Raw genomic sequence first — 21459 nt, 5'->3', positions numbered from 1 at the left:
GAACAAAAATGATGAGAAGATACCCCCATGACTTTGAGAAGGTGGTATAAAGTTAGCAGATGACAAAGAGAATGCAAAAGTACCTGACACCTACTCTGTTTTTGTCCCCTTTTAGCAAGGAGAATGGTCTTCAAACTAGAAGTAGAATAAATACCCTAAAGGAAGAGCTACCTCTCAAAATGGGAAAGAACAGTGAGAGAACCATAAATACTTCAAAAGAGTTCCTTATCGATGTCTAGACCACAGGAAGTCCATTCTACACAAGAAAAAAATATAGCATGGCATTGAACTCAGAGCATCCCATTTTAGGAGGAACACTACCAAACTGCAGGGCATTTAGAAGTGAATTTATAAAATATTAAAATTTCTGAAAGTCATATCTTATGAGGAATACTTAAAGAAATTTTGAACTTGGACCCTGGAGAAAGCTTTGGGGGACACGATGGCTGCCCTTAAAGATCTGAAGAAAAGTCCAGTAGAAGAGGAAGTAAACTCATTCTGTTTTGTTTAAAAAAATAAATAAAAATAAAAAATAAATAAAACCCTTAATAGAACTGGTGGATGATGTTATCTCTTTGCAACTACAAACCACAGACTAAGTGGAAGAATCTGAAAGAATGTCTCATGATTTAATGAGCTTCTTTTTACTCAAATTCAACTAGAGGCTACTGCAATGTTTTAAACTCAGAGGGTATTTCTATAGCAGAAGAGAAGCTATCTAGAATGAATTCAATTAAACTCATATAGAATGTAGGTAGCATCTATTATATTCCAGGCTCTATGCTAAGGAACCGAGCACACAAAGTTGAATCAGATGGGGGTGGTGCAGGGGCAAATATCATCTTAAAAAAAAAAAGATATGTATTATGTATGTAACATGCATGTAACATGTATTATGTACATAACAGAGAGAGATTCTACTAAGTGGTAAAGTAACAGACAATTTTTAATAAGGATCTTTAATAGTGATAATCAGGAAACAATAGGCATTTATAAGACACCATAATAATACCTCTGTATAGTGAACCAACACACTGTGATGAATAGAGAGCCACATTTTTACCTTTCATTTGCTTTTGGTACTTCTGCAGTTCAGGTGCCAGGAGCCCACTGAAAGGTCCAAGACACCCTATTGCATTAGCAATAGCATCTTCATCATCTGGGTCATTCTCTTCATCACTATCTCTGACCTTACCATGTCGCCTTGGAAAACATAAAAGAAAAAAAAGAAATATTCAAAGAAAATAATGGTATTTTTTTAAAAATAAGTAATACAGTCACATGGTTTAAATGAAAGTCTCTCTCCCATCCTGGTCCAACTTCTGCCCAGTTCTTGTCCCACCTAAGTCCCAGAGGTGACCAATTAGTTACTAGCTTCTTACATGTTCTTCAGTTTCTTTATGCAAAGATAAGCAAATATGACTATGCAGTCTTACTTTTCTCCTCTTTTGCATAAATATTAATATACTATACATACTCTTCTGCACCTTGCTTTCGTTCACCTAAGAAATCTCTCCATATTCATACAAAGAGCTTCCTCATGCTTTTTGTATTGTATTGTATGTATGTAGCTCGTGTTATGGAACCAGGTACTAATGATGTACACTTGAGTGGTTTGCAATATTACACTATATTACAAGCAATGTTGCAATAAATAACCTTGTACATACTGTGTTTTGCATGTGTACAAATATATTTGTGGGATAATTCATAAATGTAGAATTGCTGGGTCAAAGGATATATGCATTAGTAATTTTGGTAAATACTGCCAAATTGCTTGCCACAAATCCTGTAGCAATTAACCTCTCACCAGCAATGTGTATCTGTTACCATATAGCTTTATTAAGAGAGTGCACATCAAACTTCTGAATTTTTGTTTATCTGATAGGTAAAAAAAAAAAAAAGGCTCTTAATCTAGTTATAAGCTAAATTTCTCTTACTACAAGTGATGCTGACTTTTATGTAAGTTACCTATTCCTATCCTTTTATAACTTTTCAGTTAGGTGATCATTTTTATTAATTTCTAAGAATTTATATTGAGAGATATCAGTTACAAATATTTTTCCACAAATATTTTTGTATCTGCTTATGGAGGTTCTATTCTGTTCTGCTTTGTTTTTAGTCATGTAGAAAATTATTTTTAAAGTGCTTATTTTTTTCCTTTATTTTTTTTTTCATTTTGAGTCCATTACTGAGGCCTTCCCAATTCCAAACAAGTAAAGCCATTCTTCCACATTTTATTCTGCTAATCATATTTCCTTTTTTCCATTTAACTCTTTCATCTATATGGAATTTATCCTGATGTATGATGTGAAGCATGACTCTAACTTTATTTCTTTCCAGATTAGGTCTCATTAACCCAGCACCATTTACTAAGTAGTATAACTTTTTACGATTGATTTGATGTGCTAAGTTTTCATATACTAAACTCCTGTATATATAATAGTCAATTTCTGATCTTTACTGTAGTTTAAATTAGCTCATCTGTCTCTTCATGCACCATTTCTACACAATTTTAATTATTAAGATTTTTAATATTTGATATTTTTAACTAAGTTGTGGGGTTTCTAAATAGCCCTTCAGTTTATGTTCCAATCTTCCTTGGAAAGTACACTTTTAAAAACCTCTCTTTTGAATTTAAATCAAAACCTTTGAGAAAGAAATATTCAGATTTTAAGTACCAAATTACTTTGAATATGTCCCTAGGGTTTAACAGCTATTAAATTACAATAACAAATTAAGGTATTAAGTCTTCTATCATGAAAACAACGAGATTTAAAACAAAAGGCCTTACCCAGAAATTGAGGTGGGTTTAACTGTTGCTGGGAATGGTGTGATGTTATACGTGTATTTTTCCCTCAACTCTGCCAATTGTGGAAAAGGGAATGGAGCCATAGAATAAACAGTCTGAAAAACAAAAGCAAAAATGCCAAGCCTGAAATAGGGGCCTTAAATAACTCTTTATCAGTCCTGGAAAGGCATTATAAATTGAGCATGAAAAAGTAAATACTGCTTCTTAAACAGCGGGTGGAAAGATTCTACTTCAATATCTGCTTCAGAGAAAGACAGAAGAATGCTGATAAACACAACAGTGAGCTCTCTCTCAAATCAACCCAGCTGCAACTGGGTATTCCAACTGGTGACTTCCTTCTGCTCGTTTCAGGGATAGGTTAATTCAGAAATCCACCACTCTCTTATTTTCTTAATAAAGAACCCATCAGTGTTCTTCGTATGTAGTGTTTGTTTTTCGAAGCTTTATTTGATGATTTTTATAGACATTTAATGTCAGCCTGCTGGATAAAATTAAGTCTAGTGGATGGTCATGTGATCGACTGCACACTTCTCCAAAGATACCACCTTTTCAAATATCTGTGAATGAATTCTAGGTGAAAATTGTTAGCTGTTATTGTTAAAGAAAAAAAAGTAATCGTGTAAAAGCATAGGCTGTTAAAAATCTATAAATAAAATTGAGAAAAGCACCTGTGCTTCTTTCAGAATTTCAAAATTATATATCATTCTATCATCAGGAGGAAAGTAATCTTATTTGCTCTCTTAATTTTATTAAAACTTAATTGCTCCAAAAATTTAATTACATTGTTTCTTCAATCCTTAAGGTTCTTATTCACCAAAAAAAAAAAAAAAAAAAGTATGTTAATCTACTAACTTTCCTTTCTCTCAGAAAGCTATTCAGAAAAATACCCTGATACTTTCTAGGAAAATATTTTAAAGTGTTATTTTTCATTTCAGCAGGACTATTTCTGAAGGCTTAGAGGAGATATCTAATAACTGCACAGGTAGGAAAAGGAGAGCTCTGAAAGAGTCTTAACTATGGTACTGTTTCACTTTATAGCTCAGAGCCACCACTGAGATAGCCAACTGCAATTTTTATCCTAAACAGTCTGTACATCCGACTGGATACCCAAACTTCATGGTATCCACTTATATATCACTGTACAATCCCCAGGCTCCAAACAAGTAAGTGTTGGTTAACATCCCTTCCCTTCGATTCTCCATTGATTATTATGCAAAGCTATACAGCTCATAGGGACCACAACAGTCATCTCTAAACTGTCCTATCTCATACACTACATAGTTGATTATACTGAAAAGGCTGAGAAGCAGTACAAATGTACTAACAATGAACTGTTCCCCCATGGAAAGAAGCAGAAGGCATTTTGTGGTTCCTACTAGTCTGGAGTATGAGATTGGCCAGTTCCCAATCTCTCTGGGCCTCCTTCTCCTCGCCTGAAAAATGAAGGGTATGAATCTCAGGATTGTGATTACCTGAGGAGAGGAGAGGACGTGGTGAGATCAGAGAGAAGAATATGAGGGTGTTCAACTGTGTCATTAATGTTTTATTTCTCAAGCTGTGTGATGGGTATGTAAGTTTCATTATATTATTTTAATACATTCTGTTTGCCTGAAATACTTCATCTAAGTTCATTAATAACATGGTCAGAATTAACTGTCACATTCTTTGATCTTGCAAAGGTTGCCAACAGCTCATCACTCAAAAAGCTGCCTTATTGCCAGCACAGAATTCTTCCCTCCTTGCTGTTATATCTCCATATACCCTTTTGAGGGAAGGGAGAGATGTGAAATCCTCTCCTCAGCACCCCAGTTTTAGGGCCGGAGCACGACACCTCAGCTTGTGCTTCCGTGGAGCAGTATGACCGATGTGATCCCAAACCAAATGTGGTCCCACTGCTGGGTCAAGAGTCAGCCTGCCCCTCACTCACAGCACCTTTTTTCCTTAACGATTTAGAAAATTGATTCAGATATTTAAGAAACCCATGCCATTTGGATTCGAGCTCAAAAGATTAAATTATTAATGCTAGGAATTTCAAAATCCCTTCCAAAGGAAGAACAATGTCTCACTGAAGACGATTAATGAGTAACTAGCTGTTTTATTTTCGCCAGTTTTATAGAAAGTTATCAGTAAATTCCCTTGTCCAACTTCATAAAAGAAGTTTATAAGAAAGGAATAGGAAGTACATCCTGCCCCTACTTCGTCCCATCCTGCCTCAGGGCAGATGACCTGGGTTCCTAGTAAGCTCCTTCAAGGTCTACTTAGCTAAAAGCATCTGACTGAAAAGAAAATTGTCTCCATTGAGCTTTCATTTTCTATTTCTGGTCTTCTTTTCTCTATTATTTACTTTTAGTTAGTCCTTCAAAGTGTGCCTGAAACAAGCGTCTATAGTACTTTTCCGCATATAGTCACTCACTAATCTGAAGGTCTCACATATCTGAATGCATGTTTATCCCATGACTATGTCTCCCTGGCATACCACCACAGTGCTCAGGGTACCTAAAAAGCTCCAGTTTCCAACTTTGTAAGTCAGCGACTTGCAAACAATTCCAGGAAAGTAATTTTACTCATCATCTTAGAGCCAAAACATAGTACACTAATAGAATCTTAGGATAAGGAAAGAATTTAAACATAATTTAGTTCAACCTCCCTCCCAGGCAGGAGTTCCCTCTAAAGCACCTCCAACAGATGGTCATAAAGGCACTGCCTAAACACTTTCAGCACGCACTATTTTGCAGGGCAGACGGTTTCAATTTTTGACAGCACTAATTAATCAAACATTATCCTTCTATTGAACAAGCATCCACATCCTTATAATTTCCACCCCATCACTGATGGAAAATAGTGAACAGTCCAAGTGTAGATCCTGCCTTGTGGCACCTGAGAGCTCTCCTAGGAAACAGTAAATTATTGACAAGCACTTTGGGTTCGGTTTTTCCAAGCACCTATGAACTCTTCTAATAAATGCATCTAACTTTTCGTACATTGCCCTCAAAGAATTCATGAGAGACTTTGTCAAAAGTCATGCTGAAATCCATGTACACTATATTATTGGCATTCCCCAAATCTCTTTTTCTAACACTATCAGTGTTTTTAAATAGCGATTGTTAATTAAAAAGAAAAAAAAAAAGATCTGATTTACAGGGGTGAAAAATAGATTATTTTGTGCCTGGCACTTAGAACTGGAAAGAAATGGGGAAGACCAAACAGGGAGAATCTTTTCATCTCTTCAGCTCAAAAATAAAAAACTTTACATGCAGTCTACATTTTTCATCTGGAGCCATTTCAGATTTGCTGACAGATTTAAGGTCCACCATAACTGGATCACAGCCATTACAATAATTTTTTTTGAGTGAATACAGAAAGGAGAGTGGCTTGAAATGACATTCAGCATTTCTCTCCTTAATACTCTATGATGCCAAGGAAAACCAACAAGTCTATTTACTATCCAAACTACCAACACACTTACATAGACATTTATATTTAGGTACTGCTGAAAAGGAATTATATATTTTTTTTTCATTATTGACATGCTTTTACAAGAAACATGAAAACATAAGTTGTATAAAATTAGGCTCAGTTTATCTTCACCCAGATGTTTTCTTTGGCAGGAGACACACTACTAAAATGGAATCTAATCAGTCAAGCCACAGCCTATGCTTTCTCCCTCAGGATTCTCTTAAAGTAAGGTAATGAGGTGGTTCTCTTTTCTCCTAATCCCTAAGGTTGGAAATTCCTAGCAGACAAAGACGGCGGTTATATCTCAACACAGCTCTCATTTGTTCTGGCAATGTTTGAACTTGAAGTGAAATAAAATGTTGCCTTATTCTTCTAAAGAGGATTTCAGCTTTTAGATAGACATGTTTTGAACAAGGTGGAAGCAGTGTGTTGGGTGGTGGGGAAAAATCACTAGGTGAGGAGTTGGGGACTTGAGTTCCAGTCCTGTGTCTGCCACTAGACAACCTAAGAAATTGGCAAGATGCTCACTCTCAAAGTCTTAGTTTCCTCTCTATAAAGTAACAGCATTAGGTTAGTTGATCTTTAAGCTTCTTTTAAGCCAGAGTTTCTCTTAAGTGTTGTTTAAAAGCCATCTGCATCGGAACCACCCATGAACCAAACACTTGCATTTTAATGCACTCCTGAGATGTTTCTTATACAAAGTTGAGTTTGAACACTATTGCCTCAAGTTCTAATGTACTATAATTCTGTGCATTCGTTGAGCGACCAGGTGTATTCCTAGCACTACACTGGTGTTATGGAGATACAGAGTAATGAAGCCCCTATTGAGGAACTTGATACTTCAGTAGAAAAATAAGATTAACATATTTGAGAAATACCAAACAATATAAAATAATCTGTAAGTAGCATTAAATCAACTGTTGAAAACTCTAAGTACCGAGGGGTACCAGAGGAGGTCTCATCAATGAGAAGCGAGGTAACAGAGGCTCTGTGGGGAGCGGGGGAGAAAAGAGATTGAGTAGGATCCAGGCGGCTGGGTACGGGTTTTCACAGACAGAGTAAGTGTCGGAAGGAACCACAAGCCTTCTCACAGGAATGTGCAAGGCCTAAGAGTGGGAACAGAGCTATGACAGTGCAGTAGGTTCTGATTGTGAAATAGTGAGAAATATCTCTGGATAGGTAAGGAATAGGGCAGCCAAAGCACACCTGCAACACAATCCCTCTGAAAACGAACTTACCTTCCCCATAATCTTACCCTCTTATACCTAAGCCAGAAACATAAAAATTGCCCTTGTTTTCTCCATTTCTTTCTCCCTCACGCCACATCCATTTTCCATGCCGGAGTCCTATCAAGTTCACCTTCTAAGTATTGCCTCTGTTCCAATTTTGTTTCTACCTTTCACTCCCTCCTCACAGGCCTACTGCTATCAGACTTGACCTCTTCAAGTTCACCTTTCACAGAACTACCCATGTAGTTGACATAAAAAAAAAAAACTCAGACCATTTACCTCCTCTCTTTAAAAGCTTTCAGGTCCACAGCTCTTCTACCCTTCCAAAGGCTCCGCAGAAGCCCTACAACTCCTGCAAGCATATTACACAACCACTGACCTAAGAGATCGGGTCCAAGCTCCTTGCCATGGGTTTTGGTCCTCCACAACCCAACCCTGCATATCAAACTCCTTATAGTTTTCTTCACACACCATAAAGGTTGCCACTACCATGCCTTTGCTCACGCTGCCCCCTCAACCAAGAACTGCCTCTCTGCTCTGTACCACTGCCACCAACACATATGCACATACACCCCGGCACGTGCATTCACCTATGTATATGTACACACGCATACACGCATACACACACAGAGCCTGACCAACTGCTATTTGTATTCAAAGGTAAAATCAGACATTAATTCCCTTAAGGAAGACTTTTGACACATAGAGTAGTTCAATAAATATTTGCAGAAGTTAATATAGGGCCTAGGAAACTAGACTGAAGCATTTTACTTAATATAGTTAATAACAAGGAAGCACTGAAGGTTTTTTGAAGAATAATGACATGGCCAAACGTGTCATAAGTGTAGACTATTACTTAGTATAGACTATTATTGGCAGCAAAATGTTGATTGTTTTTTATTCACAGTCAAAAGGAATCAGAAGGAATCTGGAAGGAAGGCCATCACCTACAAGTGTTGGTTAATTCAGCAAACATTTATTGAAAAAGAGAAGACAGAAAATTAATCACAGACTCTCAAGATGTTTGCTCAATGAATAAATGTATTGAGCACCTCTAGTAAAAGGCAAAGCACTACATGTTATGAGCAAATCATAGTCCTTGTCCTCAAGGAACTTAAAATACCACTAAGGAAATAAAATACAATCTCAAAGAAGAAAAAGAGAGATATAGTCTCAAATCAAAGTAGAGATGAATGTTTACAAGAGAGGTACAAAGAAAATGTTGTGGTGATTCAAAGAAATAGGAGATTATTTTAGTTGAGACTATCAGAGAATGTTTCATAAAGTAGATGGCATCTGAACCGAACTTTCTCAAGGAAGAAGGCCTTAAACATATGAAGGTAAAAGAGAAAGATCAAGCAGATAGAGCAAAGGTAAAGAGGAAGCATATCCCCTGGCATTTCTGGGAACAAGAAAGATAGATTGGCTCAATTAGAATAGGTCAAGGGTACAAAACAGAGGAATGGAAACTTCGGGCTGAAAACATAAGTTAATTAGTTAACACAGATAGTTAAGAGCATTAAATGGTAAGCTGAGAAATCCATGCTTTGTTTTGTAGGCAGTGAGTAGCCTCTGAAGTTTCATAAGTGAGGGAGAAGGGATGATATCTCAGTCCTGCTTTGGGCATATGAATCGGGCAGTTCTGTAGGATGTAAAGGATCTCATATATGGAAAATGCCAAGCATAGACCTGGCATACAGAGCAATGCTCAATAAAAGGTACTTCTCTCCAAGAGAGAATGAGTAATGAAGCAATGGCAAAGTGAGAAGAGTCAAAATCAAGCACAGATGTCAGGGTCAGATAGAATACTTCCTTCTCTAAGACAAGAAGGAATAAAGAAGAGATGAAATGCGAAGAAAAATTTAAATAAAAAAATGAATGTTCAGAAAAATTGTATCAAGTGATCAGTATTCTCAATAAATTGAGTAACTGCTAAATGTAAAGGATTCCAAGAAGGAGCTGTGGATGCGGGGAAATGAACAAAGGAATGGAAGTTCCACACTTCTTAAGTCCTAAATCAGGGCCTGGGTGTTTGTTTCGTATCCTGCTGCATGAGCCCCAGCACCCAAAAATGACCTCAAGCATGAACCCCATCATAAAAGTAAATTTCGAAACCAAGAAAAGACAGAAATGACAGAGAAGGAAGGAACTAAGGCCCAAGGACAGCCTTGGAAAGAGCCACAGTTGGTCAGTGGGCAAGAAGAGGAAGAACCAGGAAGAGAAGAAGAGGTCAGAAGCCTTGGAGGAGAATGAGGATAATTACGTCATAGGACCTAATGGAAGAGAGATTGCTAACAAATCTGCTCTTTTCTATACTCTGTTGATTTCAGTGACTTGGTGAATATCGAGATAGAGTAACATACCAAAAAATAGCAAAATCTTTCAAGTCTTTCATATCGAAATTTATGATTCATATATAACATGAATTGAAAATGTGAGCAAAACAAACCAAAATGCTGACTTGAATAATCTTTTTATCTTCAATAATTCCTCTCACGAAATAATTATTTCACCCTATAAGTCTTCCCTTAAGAAGGCTAAGAATCAGATTCAGAATAAGCATCTGGTGATTTGGGTTTTTGTGGGGTTTTTTTGTCATTTTTTTAAAATTTATTTTTGTGTTGCACCTCCAGATTTTTAAGCAATGCAATTTGAATGAAAGCCACAACAAATATCCATTATTCATTTCTTCCTTCCTCTTGTGACATAGTTAAAATTCTTATCAAATTACATATAAGCTCTTGGTCAACTGAAAAACTCAATCTGAGGGCTGGCTAAATACATTTCCCAAGACCACTGCTCTGGCACTACTTGTTCCCACGGTACTCAGAATTCCAAGCCAAGGCAGGACGAGCTGTCCACTCACCTGCATGAGTTCATGGCTTTCCAGAAGATCATTCTCCAGCATCTCCTGGGTAAGGCGCCCCATGGTGCTATAGAATTCATCTGCTGTTTCACAACATTCTATCTGCCTAGATGAAGAAAGGACAGAACAAGGAATTGTTTTGGACACCCATGCTATCTATTGGGTATGTGCTGCAGTACAATAGGATATGTTGCCTCTTGCATTATATCAATCAAGTTAGCAATCAACAAAAATCAAAATCCTGGGACACACTCACAGTACAGACTGCTGTATGTAGAAAAAAGATAAAAAATACCAAAGGCAACTTAGAGCTACTTATTACACAATGAGTTTCCGTTTTTCCTACACTGCTCCCCAGTCTCACAGCCCCACCAGTGGCACCTTTATTGCTTCCATGTGACACATTTACACATCAGCATATCAGCCACTGATCAGAAATCATAACGATGAAATTGGTTATGAAGAACAAATATCCCCAGTAAGAAATCTGTTGCTCCTAATCTACAAACTGTTGTATCATTGATGACTGAAACCAAACCACAGGAGAAGGAAAAGATGAGAAATACGAGAACTTTATCTGCATCTTTTATCAGTCCACAGAATGTTTTTACAGGCAGAATTTTTTCAGTTCTTCTCAGGGCACTGCTGCTAGTTGGAGATTATACCCTGCTCCTTGCATTTGGTTCTACATGTAAATAAAGAATCTGTTACCTGGCAACCTGTGGAGCAAGGTAGACTTTAATCTTTTTTTGGGGGGAGTGGGGGGAGCAGTAGTCCAAAGCAAAGAGCACTGTGTATTTATTTTATCTACTATGACGTCCTTTGTGTATTTGCCCACCAACCACACTTTGACATATGCTAATGTTGGGGGATTTCCATAGAGTCATCCAAAAAAATATGATAGAAAAGCTTCAGGCTCTGGAGTGCTGTTTAAATCTCATTGCCACAATCATGTAAATAAATTAATTTAATTAATTGTTGAAGCGTTATTAGGAAAATACAGAGTAGTATGTGGGCATAAATGAAAAAGTGGTTAAGTTTACCCTGGGGGATGAGGAAGAGAAATAACACTGAAGATGAGTTTTGAAAAATATTCTTCAGGTTGACAAGGAAGAAAAAGCATTCCAAAGACACAAATGCAGGAGAGAGCAGGACCTACCCAGAGATCTGTAAGCATCTTCATCTGACCAGAGTGGGGGTGGCTGCATGGCCAGAGGGAGCCCCTGAGAGTGCAGGGTAGAAAGCTGCAAAGAGGGGTCGCAAAGGCCTCACCTGCCTGCTGAGCCCCTTCAGAGCAAGAATCTTAATAGGCAAGGCTCTTAATAGGAAATATGGGAACAGATTTGCCCTTGGCAAGGTCAGCCTGGAGGCAACATGGCAAGTATGGGTATGATGGGGACACCATGGAAGATACACCAAGACAAGCCAGGCATGAGGTAATGAGAGAGCAAGCCAAAACAGTAGGGTCAGAGGAGAAAGGACACGCAAAAGAGATGCCAGTAAAAGGGAGCCAACGGTCTACATCCTACACAGTCCAAAAGTATCCTTGGTGTGAATAAGATGAAGAAATTTCAAGTTGCAGAAGTAAAGTGAAAGAAGAGGTCCCATGAATAACCATATAGATGGTACATATGTTACTCAGGTATACATAAACTGAAGATTACTTATATGCTGTTTATGATTTTTCCAGTGGAAAGTTTGTGGGAATCATCATAGGCACTGGAGTCAGAAAGATCCAGGATTAAGTCCCAGCTCTGCTACTCATGAGCTGTGTGAACTTGAACTAGTTAATTAACCTTTCTAGGGTAGTTTTCTCACCTGGGAAGACATGGAAAATAACCCCATCTACTTTACAGGGTTATAAGGAGAATCAAATGAGACCACGTGCTTAGACTACCTAACATAATGATAGCATTGTAGGCACCTGATGGTGTGTGTTGGTTACCTTCTCTTTCGCTTAACAAGTCACATACTCAAAACATGTAGAATTATAACAACCAAACACTCTGAAATACTTAAAATTAATTCTACCAGTCTGATTCATATATCCCTTGAATTGCATAAACAGCACCCATTTCTTATGAGAAGATTCACATTATTAAAAGCACAGATTTTAGAGCCAGGATAGCTGGGTTCAAATTCAGACCCTTCCACTTATTAATTGGGTAACTTTGGGCAATTTACTTAACATTTCTGTACCTCAGTTCCCACACCTGTAAAACGGGGATGATAATAGGACCTAACTCATGGGATGATGGTGAATAGTAAATGAGTTAATTTTATATCTAAAGGGCTTAGAGCTTGTCCATTCCAAGCACTCAAAGAAAATTGGGTTTTAAGTGTAGCTATTATTATTTCAACAGTATGACATCTCTGAGATGACCATACCAATAAATTCTAATCCTACGAATAATGGATAGATGTGAATAAAACCAGAATCACCTCTTTTCCTTCCACCACATAATTAAAAACTAACCCAAAGGTGGCTATAACCGAGTCAGCATATAGTAAAGTGCTTTACTATTTTAATCCTATAAGCAGGTTACTCAGTAACTGGACTATCACACTCAGAGAAACTACCAAAGCTCAAAGAGCTTACATAGAGTAGGTTGGAAATACATGACTGTAGAAAGAGGTATATATTGAGAGAAAATGAAAAAGATATGTAAATAGCACACAAAATCCCCCACAGATGAATTTATTTACCTTACTACAAAGCAATGTACAATAAAACAAAGGCACAGGAGCTATGTGATCTTTAAAAATACTTACACACAATAGTGATTTTTTTAAACCCCTGAATTGATAGTTGGTGGATCTTTCTTGCAAAAAGTAAAACATGCTGCAAGTCTCCCAGGAAACAACTTATCACAAATAAAAAGATTAGTTAAAAGGCTTTTGAAACAAAACACTGGCAGTGATTTATTAGTTTTCTAACATGTCTATTACGGGTATGCACTCAAATCATTTATAGTTCTAGAAAAGAAACACTAAAAACTTCTCTATATCTTAAGTTAACTATGACAATTTTATCCTAATATTTCTTCCATTACCTAAAAGGTAGAATTTTAATGTAACAGTCATAACATGTTTGTGATGAGTGAAAATACCCTAGTTTATTCAGCCCTGTTACTAATAAAGAATTTAAGTAAAATCTATTTGGCAATGTGTTTGATAGTAATAGATTTCCACACAGAATTAATTCTTGATGAAAGGAAATATGTTCCATATGTTCTACTGACTATGTACCAAGAACCATGCTTGACACCTTATACATATTATCTCATTTTATTTTCAGCCCTGAAAGGCAGAACAAACATAATCCAAACTGTAATATTAACTAACAAAATCCACCTACTCATTTCCAGATCTTCTAGCTCCTCAACCATCTAAGTTCCTCTACCTCTCCCTCTCCCCAGCTAGTGTCCAGAGAGATGCTGACAAAGAATAAATCAGCCAGGACATTAGCACTGAGGAGGAGGAAGAGAATTACAGGCCTGAAAAAGCCTGCCCCTCCTCTAAAATAGAATCCATCTGCCTCCAACAATCAGGAATGAGCCAGATAAGATTTCAGAAAGCTAAAGCAACTGCACACAGGTCACAATTTTCTCTTTTCCTCACACTTACATATTGATGCTATACATGTTAGAGTTCAAAAATTGCCTAAGGCCCCCAACACCACAGAACAGAACAGAATGGGAAAATCACTTACTCTCCTAATTTTGCCCAGATAGCCAGTGACACCCTTAGGATGATTTCTGAACCTTCAAAGAAGACTGAATCCCAAATCTTTAAAACGGTATGGTTAGGGAGGCACGTAGCGAAGAGAGTCAGAAACCATTGCATCGTGAAGACATTCGTAAGTGGGGGCTCATATCCACCTGAAATAAAACAAACACTACACTTTTTCAGAATTGATCATTTACAACACATAGAAATTCTCTCTTTTCAGTCTTCCATGTCCACCCAAATAGGTTACATTTCCTGATTGATATGTTTATATTCCTAAATTCTGGCTTTCCTCTTTTTTCCCTTCCTTTTTCTAGAACATAGGTGTGTTTAATAAAAATCTCAATAATATGAACTTCACAAATTCTTTATGATTCAAAAATCTTAACCTAAAACTTAATTTAGTTCTACCTATTGTGGGATGCTGAAAATTAAAAAGAATATTTCCCTCACCAAAACAGGATAAAAAGAAAGCAAAAGCCAACTTTCAAAATCTTACTAAGTCCACTTTTATTCAAATGCTGCTGACAAAAATAAAATTGCTCATTAGCAATTACTTCTCTACTTCTTAAATTATGCATAGCTCTCAGATCACAATGGAATTAAACCAGAAATCGATTACAGAAAGATAGCGGAGAAAGCCCAAAATATTTAGAGATTAAACAACATGAAATTTTAAAATATTTTGGACTAAACTATAGACAGTTTTGAAAATCTGGGATCTAGCTCACTTTGAAGTCTCTGAATTCACTAAAAAACATAGTTCCTTCTTATTCCTGTGATAGCATAAGTACATATTTTAACGAAATATAAAATTTAGCTATTTGAAATGATCCTCCCTCCAAATTACAGTCAGAATGTGCATTTACCCAAGGAAAAGCAAAAAGAGATCCGCTCTCCTGCACTTATTTTCTTCCTTCTTACCTATGAACAAAGGGAGGATCTTTGTTCACAGGCTAGAATCTGAAGTTGCCCCTTATAAGCAAATTCAAGGCATTTGGGGGAAAACATGGAGCCAGTAAAGCAGTCTGACTGTGGGACAGGAAGGTTGGTCTATCTGGAAGCTTTATGAAATCTACACGAGTGCATATTATCCTACACAGGCAAATTAAATGAGATGATTCAAATGACCCAGGTATCACTAAAATTTCCAGTGTGTTTTAGTCATAGATGAGGTCCTCAAAATCCTTTAATATTTTCCCAGATTTAAATGTGTGGGTCAGTAACTGGAAAGCATTTACAGGAAACACAATAAACTTATGAGTCTTCTTTCTGGTATCCTGCACAGCCAAGGAAGCGAAAGCACTGGGTATAATTATAACACTGGCTCAGGTAGTTGGGAAAACTGGATGGTGCCTGCTAGGTAGTGGAACTCTTAGAGCTGTTGGCAGAGCTATCTCCATCGCCACTCTGCTCAACCCAGTGCCTTCCTTCAGGGTTCAGATTCTACCTGGACGTCCAGAAGAGCCTTCTCCAGCAAGAACTGGCTGATTCATCTCAAGTAAATCTATATATCCTTAGCATGAATAAATAAAAGAGACATTAAACATTTGGGACAAAAAATTGCTTTTGTTTCCTACAGCTTTATGAAAACAAATATTCCACTCTCTCATAAGCTCAATAGTTCAGGAAAAACCACAGTTTATGCTAAATTATACCTGTAGCTCAGTTTTAAAGAAGGCCTATAGGTTTGGTGCCAGCTTAGAGAGTTTAACTAGATGGCAAGACATGTATTCCATTCTTAATCTAGAGAACAATATATCATTTTAGTTACTGATCTGGTACTGGTGAAGTATTACATTCTTGACTGACTTCCTAACCATGACCACCAGTTAGAGGTTCAACATGTGGCCATTTTTTTAGTTTTGTTTTTGTCCTCTAGAAATCTAGTTCATTGTATCAAACTCTCACCAACAGAAATACCTGAAAATATGTATTTCCATTCAACATTTAAGCTCATTTGTACAGTGGAATCAGAGAAGTAAAATATTTTCAAAGGAATAACAGCATTAAATCATCACTACCTCCACTCTCCTTGTTTGCAGTTCTCTGAAGAGTATCCAGGTGCTGAGATAATTCAGGGAGCTTCAGTCTCAAGAGGTCTCTAAAGACAGCCATATCCACAGACAATGCCCGGAGATTATTAACAAAATAGCTTTCAGGAAGTACCTTATCAATAAGGTAAATCATAATCTAAAGAAAAAAATAAAGGACAAGACTGCTTCATAAAAACCAATATCCTAACATGTCCTAAATAGAAAGAAAATACTCAAATGAATCAAATGTTATTAGCCAAAGCACATTATTCTTTAAATATGTCAGTTCCAAATGTTCTGGATTTTTAAGCTTCATCTCTATCGTGGGTAAAGAGCAGGTGGTATAATTATCTAAGTTAATTCATAATTATCTAAGTAATTTATCAAAGTACCTCAGGCCCAAAGTCTGCTTGCTGTCTAAAATTTCCAGATGGGCAGCTAGACCTGAGTCCACTCCATAAGTAGCTGTGATTATACAACCCTAGGCCTCACTCTGAGAAGTGACAGAACACATGCTTCATCAGCAGTAACAATCTCAATATTGGCTCCTTGATGTCAGCAGTCTTATCACCTTACTATGAAAACCAAGAGCTGACCTGGCATAAAACACCCCCACTGTAGCCATCTCGAAATTCACTTACCATAAACCTGGGTTATTAGAACTGATGTTGACTTTCTGTCCACTTCCCTCTCCTGGGAGAATGCAACAAGGTTTTATTTGAACAAATGGAAATTTTAAAATCTGGATTTCTTTCACAAGATTATCTCACAAGTTCTTAAAAATTACTATTTTCATTCTGACTTTCCTATTTGTGTTACGTTTTCTAAGATGTCAAGAACCAGTAGAATGACCCAGCAACGTACATGAGTTCTATATGTCAATCTCTGGTCCATTCTCTGTCATCAGGCATGCTCTGTTTGTGCCTTCCCCCCTAAGAGACCTGCTCATTCCCCAGAGCACAAAAAAAAAAAAAAAAATTAAGAACAAAATCATAGCTGGCCATATATGTAGTGGAAAAGTAGCTGTCTCACATTTTGATTTCCAGCATATTGCAAAACCCTATTTTTCAAAAACTTTATCTCCCAGACCTGCCAAAGGCCCATTTTTTCCCCTCATCCCTGGCTTGTAATTTCTACTTTCAGCGTCATAGTTTTGACTAAGTCAATAAGGGCAGGGAATAACTCTCAAGAAGGCCCCCTCGAGATCTTTATTACAGGAGTGGGAAGGCCCAGGGATCTGCTTTAGCCTTCTTAAGTAGGATAGAACTTACCAGGTGAATGTACTGTCACCCTGAAAATAGGAGCTTAGCAGTAAAAGAAGTATATTCAATCTGTGTAGAGGGAAGAGGTCCTGAAGTACCTAGGGCCAGTTGAAGAGGAGAACAGATTTCAAGCAGAGCAGAGTTCTCTGGTTCAATGGGTAAGGAGAAGAGGGATTTATGGGACCATGAAGGCAAAATTGAAAGGTAACAGTCCGTTATTGCACTTTTCATCTAAGATAAGTTATAGAATGTTGAGAAAGATACTTAAGTTTTTATGAAGAAATTATGATCCATCAAAATTACACAAAAATAAGAATAAAAAATACCATTTATCATAATAATTCTTGTGACACAATGAAATTCTCTGTTGAAAGGCATCTCAAAGCCTAATAAAAAACATCAAAGCCAGCTATGTCTTATACCAGCTATGTCACTCTACCCACTACTATATTTCAAAGACCAAACATTAAATCTTTTTTTTAAATTAGAATAAATAATGGCAATAGAGCAAAGCTAACCTCTTCAACAAATGGTTCTAGAACAACAGGATATCCAAATGCAAAAAAAAAAAAAAGAAGATAAATCTAGACACAAGCCTTACATCTTTCACAAAAACTGACTCAAAAGAGATCATAGACGTAAATGTAAAATGCAATACTATAAAATTCCTAGAAGATAACATAGCATACTTGACCTTGGGAATGGGAATGACTTTTTAAATACAATGCCAAAGGCACAATCCATGAAAGAAATACTTGATAAGCTAGACTTCATTAAAACTAAAAACTTCTGCTCTGTGAAAGACAATGTCAAGTGAATTAGAAGACAAGCCACAGATTGGTAGAAAATATTTTCAAAAACCACATCTAATAAAAGACAGTCATCCAAAATATACAAAGAACTCTTAAAACTCAACAAGAAAACAAACAACCTAATTACAAATTAGACCAAAGACCTTAACAGACACCTAACCAAAGAAGATACACAGATGGCAAATAAGCACATGAAAAGATGTTCCACACAGCAGTCATCAAGGAAATTCAAATTAAAACAACAAGATAACACTACACACCTATTAGAATGGCCAAAATCTGGTATGCTGACAATACCTAATGCTGGCAAGGATGGGGAAGAACAGGAACTCTCAGATATTGCTGGTGGGAATGCAAAATGATACAGTCACTTTGAAAGATAGTTTGGTGGTTTCTTATAAAACTAAACATCCTCTTACCATGCAACCCAATAATTACACTCCTAGGTTCACCCAAAAAAAAGTTGAAAACATATCCACACAAAAACCTACATGCGGATTTTTACAACAGCTTTATTCTTAACTGCCTCGTTTTATATACATCATGGTGGAATTAATTATAAATCCAGCCTGACATGATCTAAATCTGTAGTCACCCTCTCACTTTTTCCATTCATGTATTTAAGGAAACAGATTTGAAGCTACTTGTTCATCAAACAGGCAGACTGGAGGGGGAGGCAGTGACAAATCAAATACATTAGTTTAAAACATTTTTTATTAAGAAGCAATTTTGTTTACTCAGCCTATCAGCTTTAGTCGATTTTTTTTCAGTGTAATTTTTATGACTATGAAATGGAAAACTGTTCTGTTGAAAAGTTGGATTAACAATTCAGGTATATAAAACGAGGAGGAACATTTGCTTATTTTTCCATATCACTTTGGTCAGCGATTGAGAATATCACTAAGGTATTCACCACAGTCATACAGAGAATTGTGGTGAAGGGAGGTGCTCTTGAATACAAAGACTAAATATTCATCCTATCCATCACAAAACATTGCAATCAACAACAGTTTGAGGGTTCAAATATGAATAAGCAACTCATATTGCCCTAAGCAAATAAGGCAGTGGCCATCCTCCACATTTGAAATGCTTCATTTCTCTTAAACACTATTTCTGGTGACTCATTCATGGAGTCATATTTGGACCTATAAGCTTAAATTGCTAGTGTCCCACCTCAAAGTGTTTCTAGGTTTTTTTCACTAATAAAGGCCCCAGGCATCAAAGATTAAATAATAAATACAATTTACTTCCATTGCCTTTCTCCATGCAAACCTTTCTTCCATCATAGACATTCATTCTCAGCCTACTTCCTCCGCACCTCATCCCAGATATGAAAGAAGAAAGCAACCTAATAAGATCCAACCAGAATTAAGCATGACTTGTGGATCAGGCAGTTTCTAACAGGACCCCAGTGATCCCCACCTCCAGATAGTCACACTCTGTATAAGCCCTTCCCATTGAATATGAACTGGCCCTAATGACTGGCTTCTAATAGAATGTGACAAAAATGATGAAATGTCCTTTCTGACATTAGGCTACAAACCTGTAACTTAATCTCTTCTGCCTTGCTCACACTCTTTCACTCTCTCACTCACTCTGAGGGATACCAGCCACTGTGTTGTGAGATGGAGAGCCCTCTGACTAATAGCCGGCAAGGAACTGAGGTCCTCAGTCCAATTACCTGTGAGGAATTAAATCTTGCCAACAACCACATGTATGAACTTGGAAGTAAATGCTCCAACCCAGTTGAGCCTTCAGATGAGACCACAGCCCCAGACAACAGTTTGAATGCCATAATGATGTGACTTTAAGCCAGTGAAGCCATGTCCAGATTCCTGACTCAGAGAAACTGTAATGTAGTACATGTTTGCTCTTTTAAGTAGCGAATTTATTATGCAGCAATGGATAATTAATTACTATTTAATTTTCTTTAAAATATGATGTCTTATAAGTGAGACTGAAAACATAATCATTCTCTTCACATTTGACAGCTGCATGAGTCTGCCACTTGACCTGGATTTAACCTAGGGGAAATAGCGTCATAGGTAATTGCCAAGGTGTGGCAAACACCTTGGAAGGGAGTGGGTATCAAGGAAGAGAAAGAGAAATTGTAGTCCTAATATTTCACTCTCTGAAAAATTTCAGCTGCCTTCTTCAGATCTTGATACTCACTTTCAGAGCATCCCCTTCATTGCCTTCCACCACTTCCAGAATTAGTGCAGCTAAGATGTTAAAGCCTTGGCAATACCCTACAGTCTTGTTCCATCGGGCATAGGCTAAAAGGACGCGCTTCAACACAACCCTGTCCTGCTCCGCCTCCTGGCCACAGTAAGAACTGCAGCCTGTGCGGTGAAGATCCTACAATGAGAAAGAAACAATATTTTTTTAAATGATTCCTTATACACTATCTCAAAAAAAAAAAAAAAGAGAGAGAGAAGGCTGTAGTTACTTCTTTGCCTCTGCATTAAATAGAGTCTGATTACCAACATGTATTTTAGTTTTTAAAAATATATATGCAACTTATACATGTGGGCCAAAACAAACTTTTTTTAGTTTTTTTTCCCTAATGTTTTCTAATATGACATTTTCAAGAGAAATATCAGTAAGGCAAATTTTCTACTTACAATGTTTCCAGAATTAACACAAATAGAGTCTCAGAATTAACAAAAATTACATTATAATTTCATATAAATTAAAAGTTTATTTTAATAATGTCTCCAGTAAAATAAGTCATTTCAGCATATGTATGATAGATGCCAACATTATTTCTTTCTAAAAAAAATGATATAATAATTAGCTATCAAAACTCCAAACAGTATTCAAGAGCAAAATCAAAATAGCAAAAAATACAACCTGTACTATAGACATAAAAATCATTCTGTCCAAAATAGAAAAATCATTCCACCAAATTGTTTTATAAATTTGTATAAAATAGACAGAAATGTTAATATTTAATCAAGGCAATATCTATAATTTTATTACCAGAGATTACAATTTTCAGGTGCTGATGTCATTTTACTGACTTAGCATTCACTTCAATAAAAAAATAAAAGATCTTCTAATAACATGGTTGTTATAAAATGTGTATTGTCTTAATTCACAATTTACACAGAAAAAATATTTCAAATATGGAATACTTCATCTCTGAGAATTACATTCTGAAATTCCAAACAGCTGAAAAATGTGGATAATGCAAAGGCTTTTTAAGCATACAATATATATTTCCATAAATTTTTTTAGCATTTGTCTGAAACAGA

The 21459-nt window shown here is 36.7% G+C and overlaps 1 protein-coding gene across 2 annotated transcripts in view; it reads right to left on the bottom strand.

Annotated features, from left to right (window-relative positions):
• The window catches only part of TBC1D30 (TBC1 domain family member 30), a 65555-nt gene that overhangs the window by 6784 nt on the left and 37312 nt on the right, over positions 1 to 21459 (bottom strand). For both annotated transcript variants that reach the window (XM_023520588.1, XM_011373692.2), the window contains 6 exons: positions 20375 to 20560; positions 16117 to 16285; positions 14076 to 14244; positions 10364 to 10469; positions 2795 to 2907; positions 1064 to 1203 (listed from right to left, as the gene is read on the bottom strand). In XM_023520588.1, coding sequence (XP_023376356.1) covers positions 1064 to 1203; positions 2795 to 2907; positions 10364 to 10469; positions 14076 to 14244; positions 16117 to 16285; positions 20375 to 20560 — 883 coding nt within the window. The remainder of the gene's footprint in view (positions 1 to 1063; positions 1204 to 2794; positions 2908 to 10363; positions 10470 to 14075; positions 14245 to 16116; positions 16286 to 20374; positions 20561 to 21459) is intronic.

The sequence above is a fragment of the Pteropus vampyrus genome, unplaced genomic scaffold (genome assembly GCF_000151845.1).
Source record: "Pteropus vampyrus isolate Shadow unplaced genomic scaffold, Pvam_2.0 Scaffold9, whole genome shotgun sequence".
Classification (NCBI taxonomy): domain Eukaryota; kingdom Metazoa; phylum Chordata; class Mammalia; order Chiroptera; family Pteropodidae; genus Pteropus; species Pteropus vampyrus.
This window is presented reverse-complemented; position numbering and strand designations above follow the sequence as displayed.